This window comes from Lepus europaeus, chromosome 15, assembly GCF_033115175.1.
Source record: "Lepus europaeus isolate LE1 chromosome 15, mLepTim1.pri, whole genome shotgun sequence".
Taxonomy (NCBI): domain Eukaryota; kingdom Metazoa; phylum Chordata; class Mammalia; order Lagomorpha; family Leporidae; genus Lepus; species Lepus europaeus.
The window spans coordinates 21,155,278-21,169,041 of NC_084841.1; the positions used below are offsets into that span (position 1 = coordinate 21,155,278).

At 35.3% G+C, this 13,764-nt stretch overlaps 1 protein-coding gene across 2 annotated transcripts in view; it reads right to left on the reverse strand.

Annotated features, from left to right (window-relative positions):
- Positions 1 to 225: 225 nt before the first annotated feature.
- The window catches only part of CDH9 (cadherin 9), a 98,814-nt gene continuing 85,275 nt past the window's right edge, over positions 226 to 13,764 (reverse strand). For both annotated transcript variants that reach the window (XM_062211740.1, XM_062211741.1), the window contains 5 exons: positions 12,075 to 12,211; positions 11,482 to 11,603; positions 6,114 to 6,231; positions 5,763 to 6,014; positions 226 to 713 (listed from right to left, as the gene is read on the reverse strand). In XM_062211740.1, the coding sequence (XP_062067724.1) occupies positions 226 to 713; positions 5,763 to 6,014; positions 6,114 to 6,231; positions 11,482 to 11,603; positions 12,075 to 12,211 (1,117 nt within the window). The remainder of the gene's footprint in view (positions 714 to 5,762; positions 6,015 to 6,113; positions 6,232 to 11,481; positions 11,604 to 12,074; positions 12,212 to 13,764) is intronic.

Genomic DNA, 13,764 nt, shown 5'->3' on the forward strand with positions numbered 1-13,764 from the left:
TGTTAGGCAAAGAGGGTGAATTGATTATTATTAATTTTTTAATCTATGTCAATCGTATTCATTCACGGAAACTTACTGACTAAGCAAACCCTTACTAAGACAACACCTACGTATTGTTTTAATTTTGATTTCTGAAAAGTTTCCTCCAAGGAAGAGAATGCAGGCCACTCAGTCTAGTAACAAAGACAGTACTTCCACTAATGTTGATCAAGTCATAGGACAGTCCTAGTCTCGATCACTGTCATCGCCCCCATACATATCAGCAAGTTTTTTAAACCGAGGCCCCCAGTCACTGAGGTAATCATAATCCTGGTTACCATCGGCTGCGAGAGATTCTAAAGAGCTGAGGGAACCCGCTATGGAATCGTTCCCTTCATAGGCGTATGTTGCCAGTGAATCATAAGGAGGTGCACTTGGATCTGAGTCATTTTCTTTTAATCTTCGATGGATAAAATCTTGTACATCAATATTTTCCCACAGAGGCACAGTCCTCCGTATCTGAAAAATAGTTTCGGGCATTACATCCCTTCTCAGTTTACTGTCTTCCCGTGCTTCTGGGTTCCTCAGTGTGCCAATGTCAAAAGCTTGAGTGTCTTCTTCCCCACCGCCTTCATCATTGTAGGTCACAATGTTGTCTCGGACATCATCCTTGGATATTATCAGAGGTTCCTTTTTTCGTTGCCTCTTCAATGCAGCAAACAGCACAACCAAAACTGTTAACAAAAAGTTGAGAAAATAGTGAGTGTCCAATATTCAGGATAAAATATATCTTGTGTGTTATAGGAGGTATACTGTATCTATCCTGTACAAATACAGAGTGCCTTGTGCCAATGATTGAATGAACCACAGTGGTAAAGGAGCAGATATTACAAATGTCATTAATTTCCTTTCAAGACTTATTACGCTGGCAGCCTCGGGCATTAAAAAGGCTTTGTTCAATTCTAATTATTGCATTTAGCCAACTGCAATTACCTGATACCTTAGTACTCCCAAATGCACCTTTGTTTCAAAATACAAAAATGCCAAAGTGCCAATAATGATTATCACAAGAAAAACTCAGCTACTGAGTATTTTCTTAATAACTCAAGTAGATACATTCAAAACACTTCTCATGCAGAAATTCATTATATATATACTATCTGTGCATCTATATATTGTGCATACATGCATATATGCATGCATATGTGTGCATGTATGCATGATTTACATACATGCATAAATATGTATAATCTACATATTTAATACTCATGAATAACATATCAATTTCACTAAATTATTTTGGAACTCTGTTTTGAAAACCTGCCTTAAAAATCTGAAACATGACTCAAAGTAATGAAATAAAATTTGTACTCACATTCACATTCAATTGGTATTCTTACAAAACATTTTATTTTATTTTATTATTTATTTATTTATTTATTTATTTTTTGACAGGCAGAGTGGACAGTGAGAGAGAGAGAGAGAGAGAGAAAGGTTTTCCTTTTGCCGTTGGTTCACCTTCCAATGGCCGCCGCAGTAGCGCACTGCGGCCGGCGCACCGCGCTGATCCGATGGCAGGAGCCAGGTGCTTCTCCTGGTCTCCCATGGGGTGCAGGGCCCAAGTACTTGGGCCATCCTCCACTGCACTCCCTGGCCACAGCAGAGAGCTGGCCTGGAAGAGGGGCAACCGGGACAGGATCGGTGCCCAGACCGGGACTAGAACCTGGTGTGCCGGCACCACAATGTGGAGGATTAGCCTAGTGAGCCACAGCGCCGGCCCAACATTTTAGATACCATCATATTAATGAGGACTTCCTTGACTTATACATTTTCATTTGTGGTTTTGGTTGGCAATGTTAATTATATTTGCTTTATGTTGCTAATTTCTTTAGTTTTAATTGTTAAACATTAGTTTAATAAAATTATTTCATAATTTCATATTATTTGATACTTTTGATTATAGCTTGGAAATGACCAATGAGAAATGTATGACACATGGAAATAAAGATTAATCCAAGTTGGCATTATTGTCTTTTTATTAAACCTAATTTAAAAAATATTTTGATTAGCATTTAATTGAACATATTCATGGCTTGTAGTGTGATAAATTGATAGTTGATTTAACTAGGCATGATTAAAATATAATATGATTAAAATATGATAAAAGAGACTTATCTTTTTAAACATTTAAAATTTTTTGTTCAACAATAATTGCACATATTTATGAAATATAGTGGAATATTTCAATAAAGGTACAAAATATACATTCATCAAAGTTGTATCATTTTTATTGTTTACATGTTTGTGGACTTCCCAACATATAGAAACTTTTCTAGTTTCTTGTTATAAAATTGGATTTGTTATGCATATATTTGACAACTAACCTTTTTAAAATATCTATTTAACATATTTATTTGAAAGAGAGAGAGACAGAAAGAGAAAAGTCTTCCATCCCCTGATTCAGTCCTCAAAATGATTATAATACATGGGTCTGAGCCAGGCTGAAGCCTAGAGCAAGGAATTCCATCTTGGTATCCTACGTGGATGGCAGGGACCCAAGTAATTGCTCCATCTTCCTCTGCCTCCCCCGATTTAATAACAGGTAGCTGGATTGGAATCAAAGTAGCAGAGACTTGAATCAGCACTCTGGTTTGGGATGGCCACATAGGCAGGAGTGCCAAAGGCAGGAGTGGTTTAACTCATTATGCCACAATGCTGGCCCTAACCATTAGCCTTTTTTGTAATATATATATATGTATATGTATATATATAACACCAAAACATATTCTGAAAAACATATAATTTCCAAAATATGTTTCCTATTGAAAATGAGCTAAATCTCTAATTTTATATATAAGCGAAGTACAAATTAATTAAAGAAAATTTTTCCAGAACATATATATTACTGTGAAAAATAAGATCTGTGACTCCTTTTTTTAGGACACTTACATTTTTAATTTTTATCAATTTTATAATTTTATCAATATCATTTATAATTCCTTGAGAAGAGAAAATGCTAGCTCTAAAATTATTATTCCCTTCCTCAATCTCTATATGGACGTTATACAAAGCAAACTGCTCCTGCATTGAGACTACATTTCTACATGGACTTTGCAGCTTCTACAACTACACTAAAAGACTTGCCCAGTGTTATTTTCTTATTGGTCATAGACATTCTCCTGCTCTTTCCAATAATAAAAGGAATTTTAGAGATCTTCAGTTAATCTCCATACAACACTTTCCGGATGCTCAGATGTACTCAGGGTTAGGGTCATTTTAGAGACTTTTTTAAAAAGCTATTCCAGAAAAATAAGATACACATGTATTCTCTATTAAAAGAACGTAAGTCCATCATAGATCTGACATCTACTAAACTTGTGTCATGCACTACAAATCAAGACTGCCATTAAGTGTACTGATTTGATTAATTTGTCCATTCTTTATTTTTTATTAAAAAACTTTGTTTTAAGGGCTCCTTAACTAATTAACGTTTATTAATCCCCACAAATGGAGCTGAGAGCATGTTCAGTGCTTTTTCTGTTCTGTCCAGTGAGAACTGTCTGCTCCATTCTCGAGAGTGAAATTACCAATCTCAGGTACACGTGGATGGAATTCAGAGACCACAATAGATATTGACAAATAAAATTCACTATTTTTGTCTAATTTAGAACTTGAGTGTACTATCTATTTCCCTTAGAAATATCAGAATTATCTGCAACACAGAAGAGTGTGTGTAACCATTTCACCAATAGAAATCATACTTTATATTGCATTAGATTATGACTGGCCTAGAACATGGCATATATCATTGAAGATGCAAACATTTTGCTTTTGGTTTAATTCACATGAATGTATTTCCTTATGACCTTTTATATTTTATTCTGATAAATTTAAAGTATTGTTTTGAGTAGATCCATAAGCTTCATCAGTCTGCCAAAGGTATTCCAAGAAGAAAAAAAAAAGTTTAAAAAACGATGCCATAGGTTTAACCCCTCATTTTGCCTCATAAAATGAATGTAAACTAAGATTCTCTAGATGTACCAGAGTGGTTCTAAACTGTTGCACAGGCTGTATCACAGCCTTGCAATGAACAAACTGTGCTAACCATAGTGATGCACTATGCCAAGCAATTACTATAAAGACTCAAAATAACAGCAAAAATGCTTTAGTATCTTTGATAACAGCATTTTCTGGATTAGAAGCAATTTTAACTAAAATAATATAAAAGCAGTCTATATTTAGGCAATAAACTGGCAAGATGAAAAGTAAAATAATAAAGAAGAAGAAGAAATAAAGAAAAAAGAAAAGAAAAAGGAAAGGAAATGAAAGGAAGGAAGGAAGGAAGGAAGAAAAGTGGTAGTCTATTGAGAATAAAGAAGAAATCTTCCAGAATTTCTGTATAAGTAAAATGTTATCAAATTTATTTGATGTTAGATATTTGAATTGTTTCAGCAAGTTCGTTTGTTTCCCATGTTTACATGAATTTTTGGATGTATATTAGAAAAATAGAGAAATTTAAAAACCAAATCACAACATGCGTATTTTCATGTTGTTCTGAATTAGGAAAGCAGAACAAAAACGCAGCATGAAATCAGTAGCCCAGTAAAGAAAGGATAAATCAAATTTTAATCTCCACAAAATTACAAGACTATCTTACAGGAGAGATGAACTTTCCAGTAGCAGATGGAGCTGGGACCTGCTGCTGCTGCTGGTGGTAGTGTGTGTAATCTGAACCACTCTGAGAAAATGTTTTCCTAAACTGTTGGATCACCTTAACTGAGACAAATGTTTTCCTGTCACTTTCATCAATTCCCCACTGAAGTTCTGCAAGAATTTCCAGCCAAAGGGATTTCATCCAGAGAGCTTGAAAGGATTTGTGGTGAAAAAGACCCAGCACATAGGAGCATTAGAACACAAATTTGGCTAGCTCTTTTGCCCTAAGCATAACATTTTGGATGAATATTTGATGGGAACAATTTTTTGGAATGTTTTGCAATGAAACCACTGTTTAATTGAATTAAATTGTTGTCCTTTTAGTGCATGCATAAATAAAACATTTGCTATTGGAAGCATGACTTTATTTACAAAATAATGCAGGGCTGCTTATGACCACAGTGCCACAATGATATTCTGAAACATAGATCTTAAAGTTTGTAATTTTATACTTCATGTCTACATATAACGAGTTCTATGGAGAAAATTTGACTTATTTTAAAAAGTTTAATGCAGTTGCTAATTCAACATTTGATAGACAATGGCAGCTATAGATGTATAATAGTATCTGTGAGCAATGTTTGATAAAGTCGTTTTTGTCTTTCAAAATAACAGAAAGGAGAAGTCTCAAGGAGAGTTATTTGCACGTGAATGCTAGTGAAACACTTGGAACTTGGAGCACCTTATTCAGTTTTTCTGTACAAGAATTACATTTATAGACTTGATATAAGGTTAAATCGGTAATTCAATTATCTATCCTTACAATAATGATCATGGTTACTCAAAGATGAAATAGTTAATGTTACTATACACAGACACACAGACACCTGTCTATACACGCGTACATACATACCTACATACATATATACACCTTTTGTTACTGCATCTTTGTTTTTGGTCCCTAGAAAGCTAAACATACTTCCACATGCTTCTTTTGTGGAAAATAATCATTTTCTTAAATGAAAGAAGCGTACTTTGGAAGGGTTAAACACTTCAGTCTGTGGTGAAGAATGTCAGTCCGTGCACAGTCACTGGGCAAGGACGTGAAGAAGTCAGAGCTCAGCGCTTACCGAGCAGGATGAGGACACAGAGCAAAATGGCCACGAGAGCGCCGGTGCTGAGGCCTGCGGAGAGGATCAAGGCTTCGGCCGTGCAGGACTGCATGTTCCCCTGACTGTCGCAGGCGCACACGCGGATAGTGAGTGTGCCGGTGCTGCTTTGAATCGGATAATCGTTATCGAAGATCAAAATTGGCAATAAGTAAGTGCTCATTTTGTTGCGGTTGTACCCATCTTTTCGAGTCATGATTCCTGCTGTATTATCTGGGAGGGGAAAAAAATGTTGGAAAAAAAAGAACTTCATATTCTTTTAGCTTTACATCCAAACGTTTCATATTTTGTAGTTTTAGAAATGCCTCCTACCTTTATTGTCTACAATGGTGAAGTTTGGGTTGAGCGGAAATTCTGGCACTGGTTCGAAGAAGAACTTGTGGCCTCGGGGTGGGTCATCTTTGTCCATGACACTAACAGTCTGAATCAGCTGAGGCCAACATCACAAAAAAGAGGCAAAAAAAATACCATTTTCAGGAAGCTGTTCCAATTTTTTTTAATGATTTTGTTTAATGTAACATATTTAGTTAAGAATGGAAGATGCTGGAGTGGGCTTTGGTCTAACCATAAAGATGCTGGTTGGGATGCCTTTGTCCCATGTTAGAAGTGCCTTATGGCCCTGATTCCTGTTAAGGAACATCCTGGGAGTCAGCAGCGATGGCCCAGGTGATCGGTTTCCTGGATTGAGTACAGGGGGCCTGCTGTGGACAATTGGGAAGTGAGCCAGCAGATGGGAGCTCTGTATTTCTGTCTCCCTGACTCTGCCTCTGAAATAAATATTTTTAAAAAGTGCATCCAGGGTCAGTTCCAGGGCAGATCAATGCGTTATTGTCTGATTCCTGGCTACTGGGGTGCTCAAATTCAAACAGAAATTTGATCACTCCAATTGCTAACCTCTTTTGTTGTAAAGCATAGACCTCTTTTATCATTAATTTTGGTTAATAATCCATGGTTTATACTGGAAAATAAATTATCAAAGGTAGAGAACATAAAAAAATTATATTTTAAAAAAATGAAGTGGTTACCACAACCATTCCTATACATTAAGGGCACTATTACTGTATTTTTGAATAAATGAACCATTTATTATAGAGTATCTGAAAGAAAAAAAAAATTTTAAAAGTGTAGGTACAATTACTGCTGTCATGTTGCTTATTTATTCAAATTTTTGTGCTCTTTTTAATAATCTATTTATTTGTTGTATTTCAGAGCAAAATTGGAGAGAGAGAGGATGAGAGAAAGAGAGAGAGAGAGAGAGGAAGAGAGAGAGAGAGAGAGAGAGGAAGAGAGAGACAGAATGTCCCATGCATTTGTTTACTTCTGAAATGCCTTTCTTGGCTAAACCAGGATCATGGAACTCAATTTGAGTTTCCCATAGAGGTGGCAGAGAGCAACCACTTTAGCCATCATCTGCTTCCTCATAGGACACTTAGCAGGCAGCTGGAAAGAGGAACTGAAGCAGACTGCAAACCTGTCATTGAGATATAGGATACAGACATTGCAACTGGCATCTCAATCACTATGCTAAATACCAACCCCTGCTTTTATTTTAGTGTTATGTGCAAATATAATTATATAAAGAAATACTTGTTAAGTTCTAAAAAACCAATATTTAAGTGTGCCACAGAGGAAGATGGAAAAGCAAACAGCAGGTGAGGCAGAAAAATTCCACTGAGCAGTTTATTGTAGGAAACACCCAAGCTGCACGTTGGGGGCCTGTTTTTCTGTTTCTGGGATTTTCATCTGTGTGATTTGTAATTGTGGTGATTTAATTACAGTTTCTTTCAACTTCCTCTTTTAGAATAACAAATGGTTGCACATCATCCAGGTGTACAAGTCCAGCATTCTATGATGAACAGTTATTGGAATTTCAGTTGAATTTATCCATTGATTTGTTTATGGTGCTCCTACTATAGCCATACCAGCCTATGAACTCACTCATCAATACTTCTCCACTAGAAGTTGATTTTAATCATAATTTCATTCATTTTATTGACAAAGTGAAACCTAACATTATGTGTCTATACATATGCTTCTGAAAGAGTGCAATGACTAATAAAAACTTAAGTTTTTTTTTTCTCCTGGGAAAAATAAAACAAGAGCAAGAAAAGACATAAGATTTCATATTTTTGATCAACCACCTGATCCTGAATAGCAAAAAAAAAATCTCATTTTAGCATTTTTTTAAAGATTGACATGTTTATTTGAAATCAGAGTTATAGAAAGAAGGGGATAGACAAGGAGAGAGAGAAAGAGATTCTCTACAACCTGGTTCACTCCCCAGGTCGCCCCAGTGACCAGGCTGGGCCAGGCCAAAGCCAGCAGTCAAGAGCTTCTTCCATTTCCTATATGTATGGCAGGGTTCCAGACACTTGAGCCATCTTAGGCTGCTTTTCTTAGGCAATTAGCAGGGAGAAGGATTAAAAGTAGAACAGCTAGGACATAAATCAGCACCCATATGAGATGATGGCGTTGCAGGTAGCAACTTAACCTACCATGCCACAATGTCAGCCCAATAATTTTAGTAACATTTCAAATAATTAAAAAGGCCTTTCGATTATGAATAAAGTTTTTGAAATGATTAGAGAATTCTCACATATTTTAAGAGTGTACAAAATCAGAAGTTTAAAATATATTTTATTACTAGTCTGCTAATTTTAAGATTACCATAGTAATGAAAGATTACAACAAATTAATATAATTACAGTTTATTATAATCCAATATTAAAATGTAATAAATAAATAATGTGCATGAATCAATGAGACATGCAAGCTAATAGATAAATTAGTGAAGAATACATAGAGGCTATTGTAGATTGACTTATGTTCCCCAAAGCACATGCATAAACACTAAAATGCAATACATGTAAATGTGACCTTCTTTGGAAATATGTTCTTAACAGTTGTAATCAAGTGAAGATGGGATCACACTGCATTATGGAGGACTTTACTCCAATAAATATCGTTCTCACAACAAAACACACAAATTTGGTGAGCTGGCATTGTGGCATAGCAGGTTAAGCTGCCACTTGCACCATTTGCATCCCCTTGGGTGCCAGTTCCATGTCCCAACAGTTTTTCTTTCAGTCCAACTTCCTATAAATGTGCCTGGGAGAGCAGGTGTAATGGTTCAAGTGCTTGGGCCCCTGCCATCCTTTTGAGAGACCAAAAAGAAACTCTGGCTCAGCCTGGCCCAGCCCACTGTGGGAGTGAACCAGCTGATGGAAGATTTCTCTCTCTCTCTCTCTCTCTCTCTCTCTCTCTCTCTCACCATGCCTTTCAAGTAAATAAATAAACCTTCAAAAACAATATAGGACACAGAAAAAGATACATGAAGAATGTCATAAAATAATAAATACTGGTGTTGATATACTTGTGGTCCATAATCCAAGGGATGCTGAGGATTGCAGCAACTACAAGAGGTTACGAAACGTTCAGGAAGACATCCTACCTTTTTTTTTTTTTGAAGGACTTGGTGGTTATCCTATTAGCTAAAATACTCGGATCATATATCAGAATACCTGCGATTGATTCCCAGCTCTGGATTCAGATTCCACTTCCTGCGAAGGCAGACCCCCTGGAGTCAATAGTGACTTCTCAAATAATAGGGTTCTTGCCACACATGTAGGAAACCTGGATAGACTTCCAGGTTTTGGGCTTTGGCTCCAGCCCAGCCCCAGCCATCACATATGTTTAAAGAGCACACTAGTGGAAAAAAGTTCTTTTGTTTTTATATGCTGTCTCACTCCTTCTTCTCTGTGCATGTGTGTGTGTGTGTATGTGTGTGGGTGAGTGTATGAGTGTGTTTGGCGTTTAAATGAATAGAAAATCTATAGAACTTTCATTGACAGCATAGTCCTACTGAAACACTTATGTCAGACTTCTAGCCTCCAGAAGTATGAAAGGAAAAAAAAATGCTGATGTTTTACATCACCTAGTGTGTGCCAATCTGTCACAACAATTTTTGGTAATAATACAACTATGAAGATTAAAGTAAAAAAAGCACACCTTTTGTGAAAAATAATCTCAAGGTGTACAGTACAGCTCTTATGAAGTATTTACAAGTTGGACGACATTTAAAAACATAAATTTTTCCTGCTATATATTAAATCATACATATTTGGTAGGGATTTCACTTAGTTTTGATCTATTTAGAGAATAATTTCGACAATGTATATTAGTATTTACAGAAAAATGTAATTTTTCTTACTTTGAGAATTGTTATCAAAGGAAGATGATACCAGAGAGTAAACATGTATAATATACTGTAATGCTCATTGTATTCCAGTCAGATAAAATAACATTTTGTGGATAACAAATGTCTTTTAGTTGAATAAAGTAACATGTACCTATGCTGTGAAAATAAAATATCATATTAAAAATAACCATTCATTCATGTAAGCATATACACAGTACATGTTATAAAGTGAAGAAAAATATTTAATCTAAATAAGTATGCAAAATTCCATACTGTCAAAAAGAAGTAAAAAATGTATTTGTGTTTGTCGCATGTAAGTTCAAGGTGGTATGTATTTCTTTCAGTCGATTGGTTTTCCTTAACCAAATACCACAGACTGATGGGCTTGAACCACAGAAAATTGCTTTCTCACACTGTTGTAAGTTGAAAGTTTGAGATCAGGGTGCCAGCTTGGTTAGCTTGTGATGAGGGATTTCTTCCTGGAATATAAATGGTTTTCTTCACTCTGAGGCCTAGACAGGATTTGAGTTCTTGAACTCAGGAAGAGAGAGAGTATGGACTCTCTGATATTTTCTTCTTAGAAAGCTGCGCATCCTATTGGATCAAAGTCCCTCCCACCCACATAATGACCTCACTTAACGTCAATTACTTCTCTTGAAACAGTCTCCAAACATAGCCACACTGAAATTCCAGTCCTCAGAATAGTATATACAAATAGTTAAGAATAATCTTTATTTGACTAGCAGAAAGATTGTATGGCAGTTGAAGTTACAAATGATTTTTCACATATGACTACTTTGTTCTTATGGAAGTATCTACATAAGTGGTTAAATAACTTTCAGTAAAATTAGTGAAGTCATTGCTGTTAGAAAGTACTACATTTTTGACAAAAATTAACATATTTTGCATTGATCAAAATTATAATCCATATATTTAAAATATTTTATAAGGGACTTCATAAGTTTTATAAACTAATGATTTTCATTTCAATAATATAAAAATATAAAACAAAATAAAAATATTACTTATTTAAAGCCAGAGTTTCCTGATTGAGGTATTAAAGGTGGCAAACTATAATCAATAATATAATTATTATGGTTCTCTTTATACTAACATATTAAAATTTAATTTTCATGTTTTACATTTAATTATTAATGTATATCCATTTTATTAGTGAATGTAACTCAACATCAGCATAATTATGAACTCAACTAAAAGCTTTTTATTTGTGTGCTATTCATTATATATATGTGTGTGTGTGGTATATAAATTAAGGTATATTTTGTACTTTTCTCAATTACATCAAATTATTCAAAAAAATTTAAAACATCTTTTTTAGATCACCATTAGTGTTTTTTGATGGTAATAAATAGGTCACAAGGAGTGTGAAAATAGTATGCATGAAAATAAAACCATCCAAATAATTAGATGCATTTGCATCCATAAAGAAAATTATTTTTATCTTATAATAATTTTATTTACCTGCCCAGGTTTTGCATTTTCACAAACAAATGTTTCATAGTACATGGCAAATTCCGGAGCATGGTCATTTATATCTAGAATCCTGATGAAGACAGGAATGTGGCTACTTTGTTTTGGGTTATCTGCAATGAAAACATGTGTAAGATTTCAGTCTCATTTACAGAGAAGAAATGAAACCACTCACCCCATTTGTAGCTTAGCAACAGACCATTTCTATGGTATCCACTTTCTCAATTGGATTACTGATGAATATCTCAACTTTCTTATATGGGCCAAATAGACAATACAACAAAGAGGTAGATACAATGCAGAATGAAGTATTATTTGCCATACATAATATTCTTAGACAGTTTTTATGGAGTTGGATTATATTTCTAGACTGCAGTTAACTGTAAAAGAAAATCAAATTTAAAGTGAAGTAATGATTTGATAATCCTTAAAATATTTTAAAATTTCAACTCCTTCTGTATCATTTCTCTAGGATCATGCTAATTATATAATTATTTTGTTCAAGAAAAAGAGTCTTCTAAGTGCCATTACTTTACCACTGTGGTGAAAGATAATGCGATAAGATGGGTGTATCTGTGACTTACTTATTTCTGCAGCTGTAATGGTAATGTTGTGCCAAGGAGATGATTCTCGGTCAAGGGGCTTCAAGGTGAAAATAGAGCCATTTTCTGAGTGGATGCTGAAAATTCGGTCCATATCAGTATGCCGATCAACAGAATATCTGCCACAAAGAGACCCATAAACCCAGGTGTTGTTTTAAAGTCATCGGCTTTTTCTTTCAGCTATTAAAGCTTCAGATAATTCTCACAATGAAGTGACAAAGACATTTAATATAAATTGCCAATAACTTTTTTTTGGATTCTTATTTCCTCAAATTGTTAAGTACACTATTTGATCGCTTTGGCTTTTGTGACTACTGCCAAAGTGGCACTACTATGAAGTGTGAACTCTGGAGTCATGGTTTATATTTATCAATGCTTTTGGCAGCTTTTACAGTAGATTTTTAAAAGTTTCATGTGTTTATTTTTATGTATTTCAAAGGCTGAGTGACACAGAGAGAGGATAGAGAGAGAAAGTAAGGGACATGGGAGAGAAAGAGAGGAAGAGAGAGATCAAACTTCCATCTGTTTGTTTACTCCATAAATGCCCACAAAAGCCAGGATTGGATCAAGCCAAAACCAGGAGGCAGAACTGCATACAAGTTTCCCATGCAGGTGGCAAGTGTACACACACTGGAGTCATCATCTGCTGTCCCTGAGGATGCACCAGCAGGAAGCTGGATCAGAAGTGGAGCAGTCAAGACAACAACCAGGCTCTGATATAGGACACAGGCATTGCAAATGCTGTAGCCATAATGAGCACTCCAAGTAAATGAGTGTTTAAGAGTCACTTGATTAAACTATCTCAGCATAGATTGATTATAATTTTGAGACATACTAAACATTCATGTTAAACTTGATAGGGTCGATAGCAAATTGACTAAATTGAAAATGTGTTTAAAAAACATAAGGTAATGTGCCCATACAGAACTTTATGAGTATGAGTGAATATAGAAGAGTTAATTGGAAAATAGATTGCATTTGAATGGCTTTTTATTCAAGGAACATCTCAACTGAATCAAAGGTTGACCTCCAGTTTTTTCTTCAAAATTTTTTTCCAGATAAAAACAATGTATCATATTACCATAGGATTCTGTGATTTTCTTATCAGGGCTGGATGTGGAAGTTATCATCACAAGGTTTTCATCACCTTGTGCTTAGTAAAATAATGTCTCCCTCTCCAAAACAGTCATACTCCATTCTCTAGGACATGTCAATGGGGTTACTTTACAATGTAAAGTAACAGGTGTGATTTCTGTTTTGCACATGTGATTCAGGTTAGAAATATTGAGATTAGAGATTACTCCGATCATTCAGATCTGTCTAATATAATCATGCGAGCCTTTGAAAGTGGAACAGGAAGACAGAAAAGTGGTGCAGAGAAATGAAATAGAAGCAAAAATGAGAAATTTTAAAAGTGAGAAGGACTGTATTCACGGCTGATGTTTTTAGAGACTGAGAAAGGGAACAGTAAACCAAGGCATGAAGTCAGATGTTAGAAACTATGAATGGTTTTTACACTGACAAGTATCAAGGACACAGGAGCCTCATCCCTACGATGCAACACACTGACATTGGTAAGAACCTGAAAGAGCAAAGAAACAATTCTCCTCCTGGATCTATGGCACGGAGCATAGCCTTGATTCTAGCCAGTGTGCCTCCTATGTGACTTCTC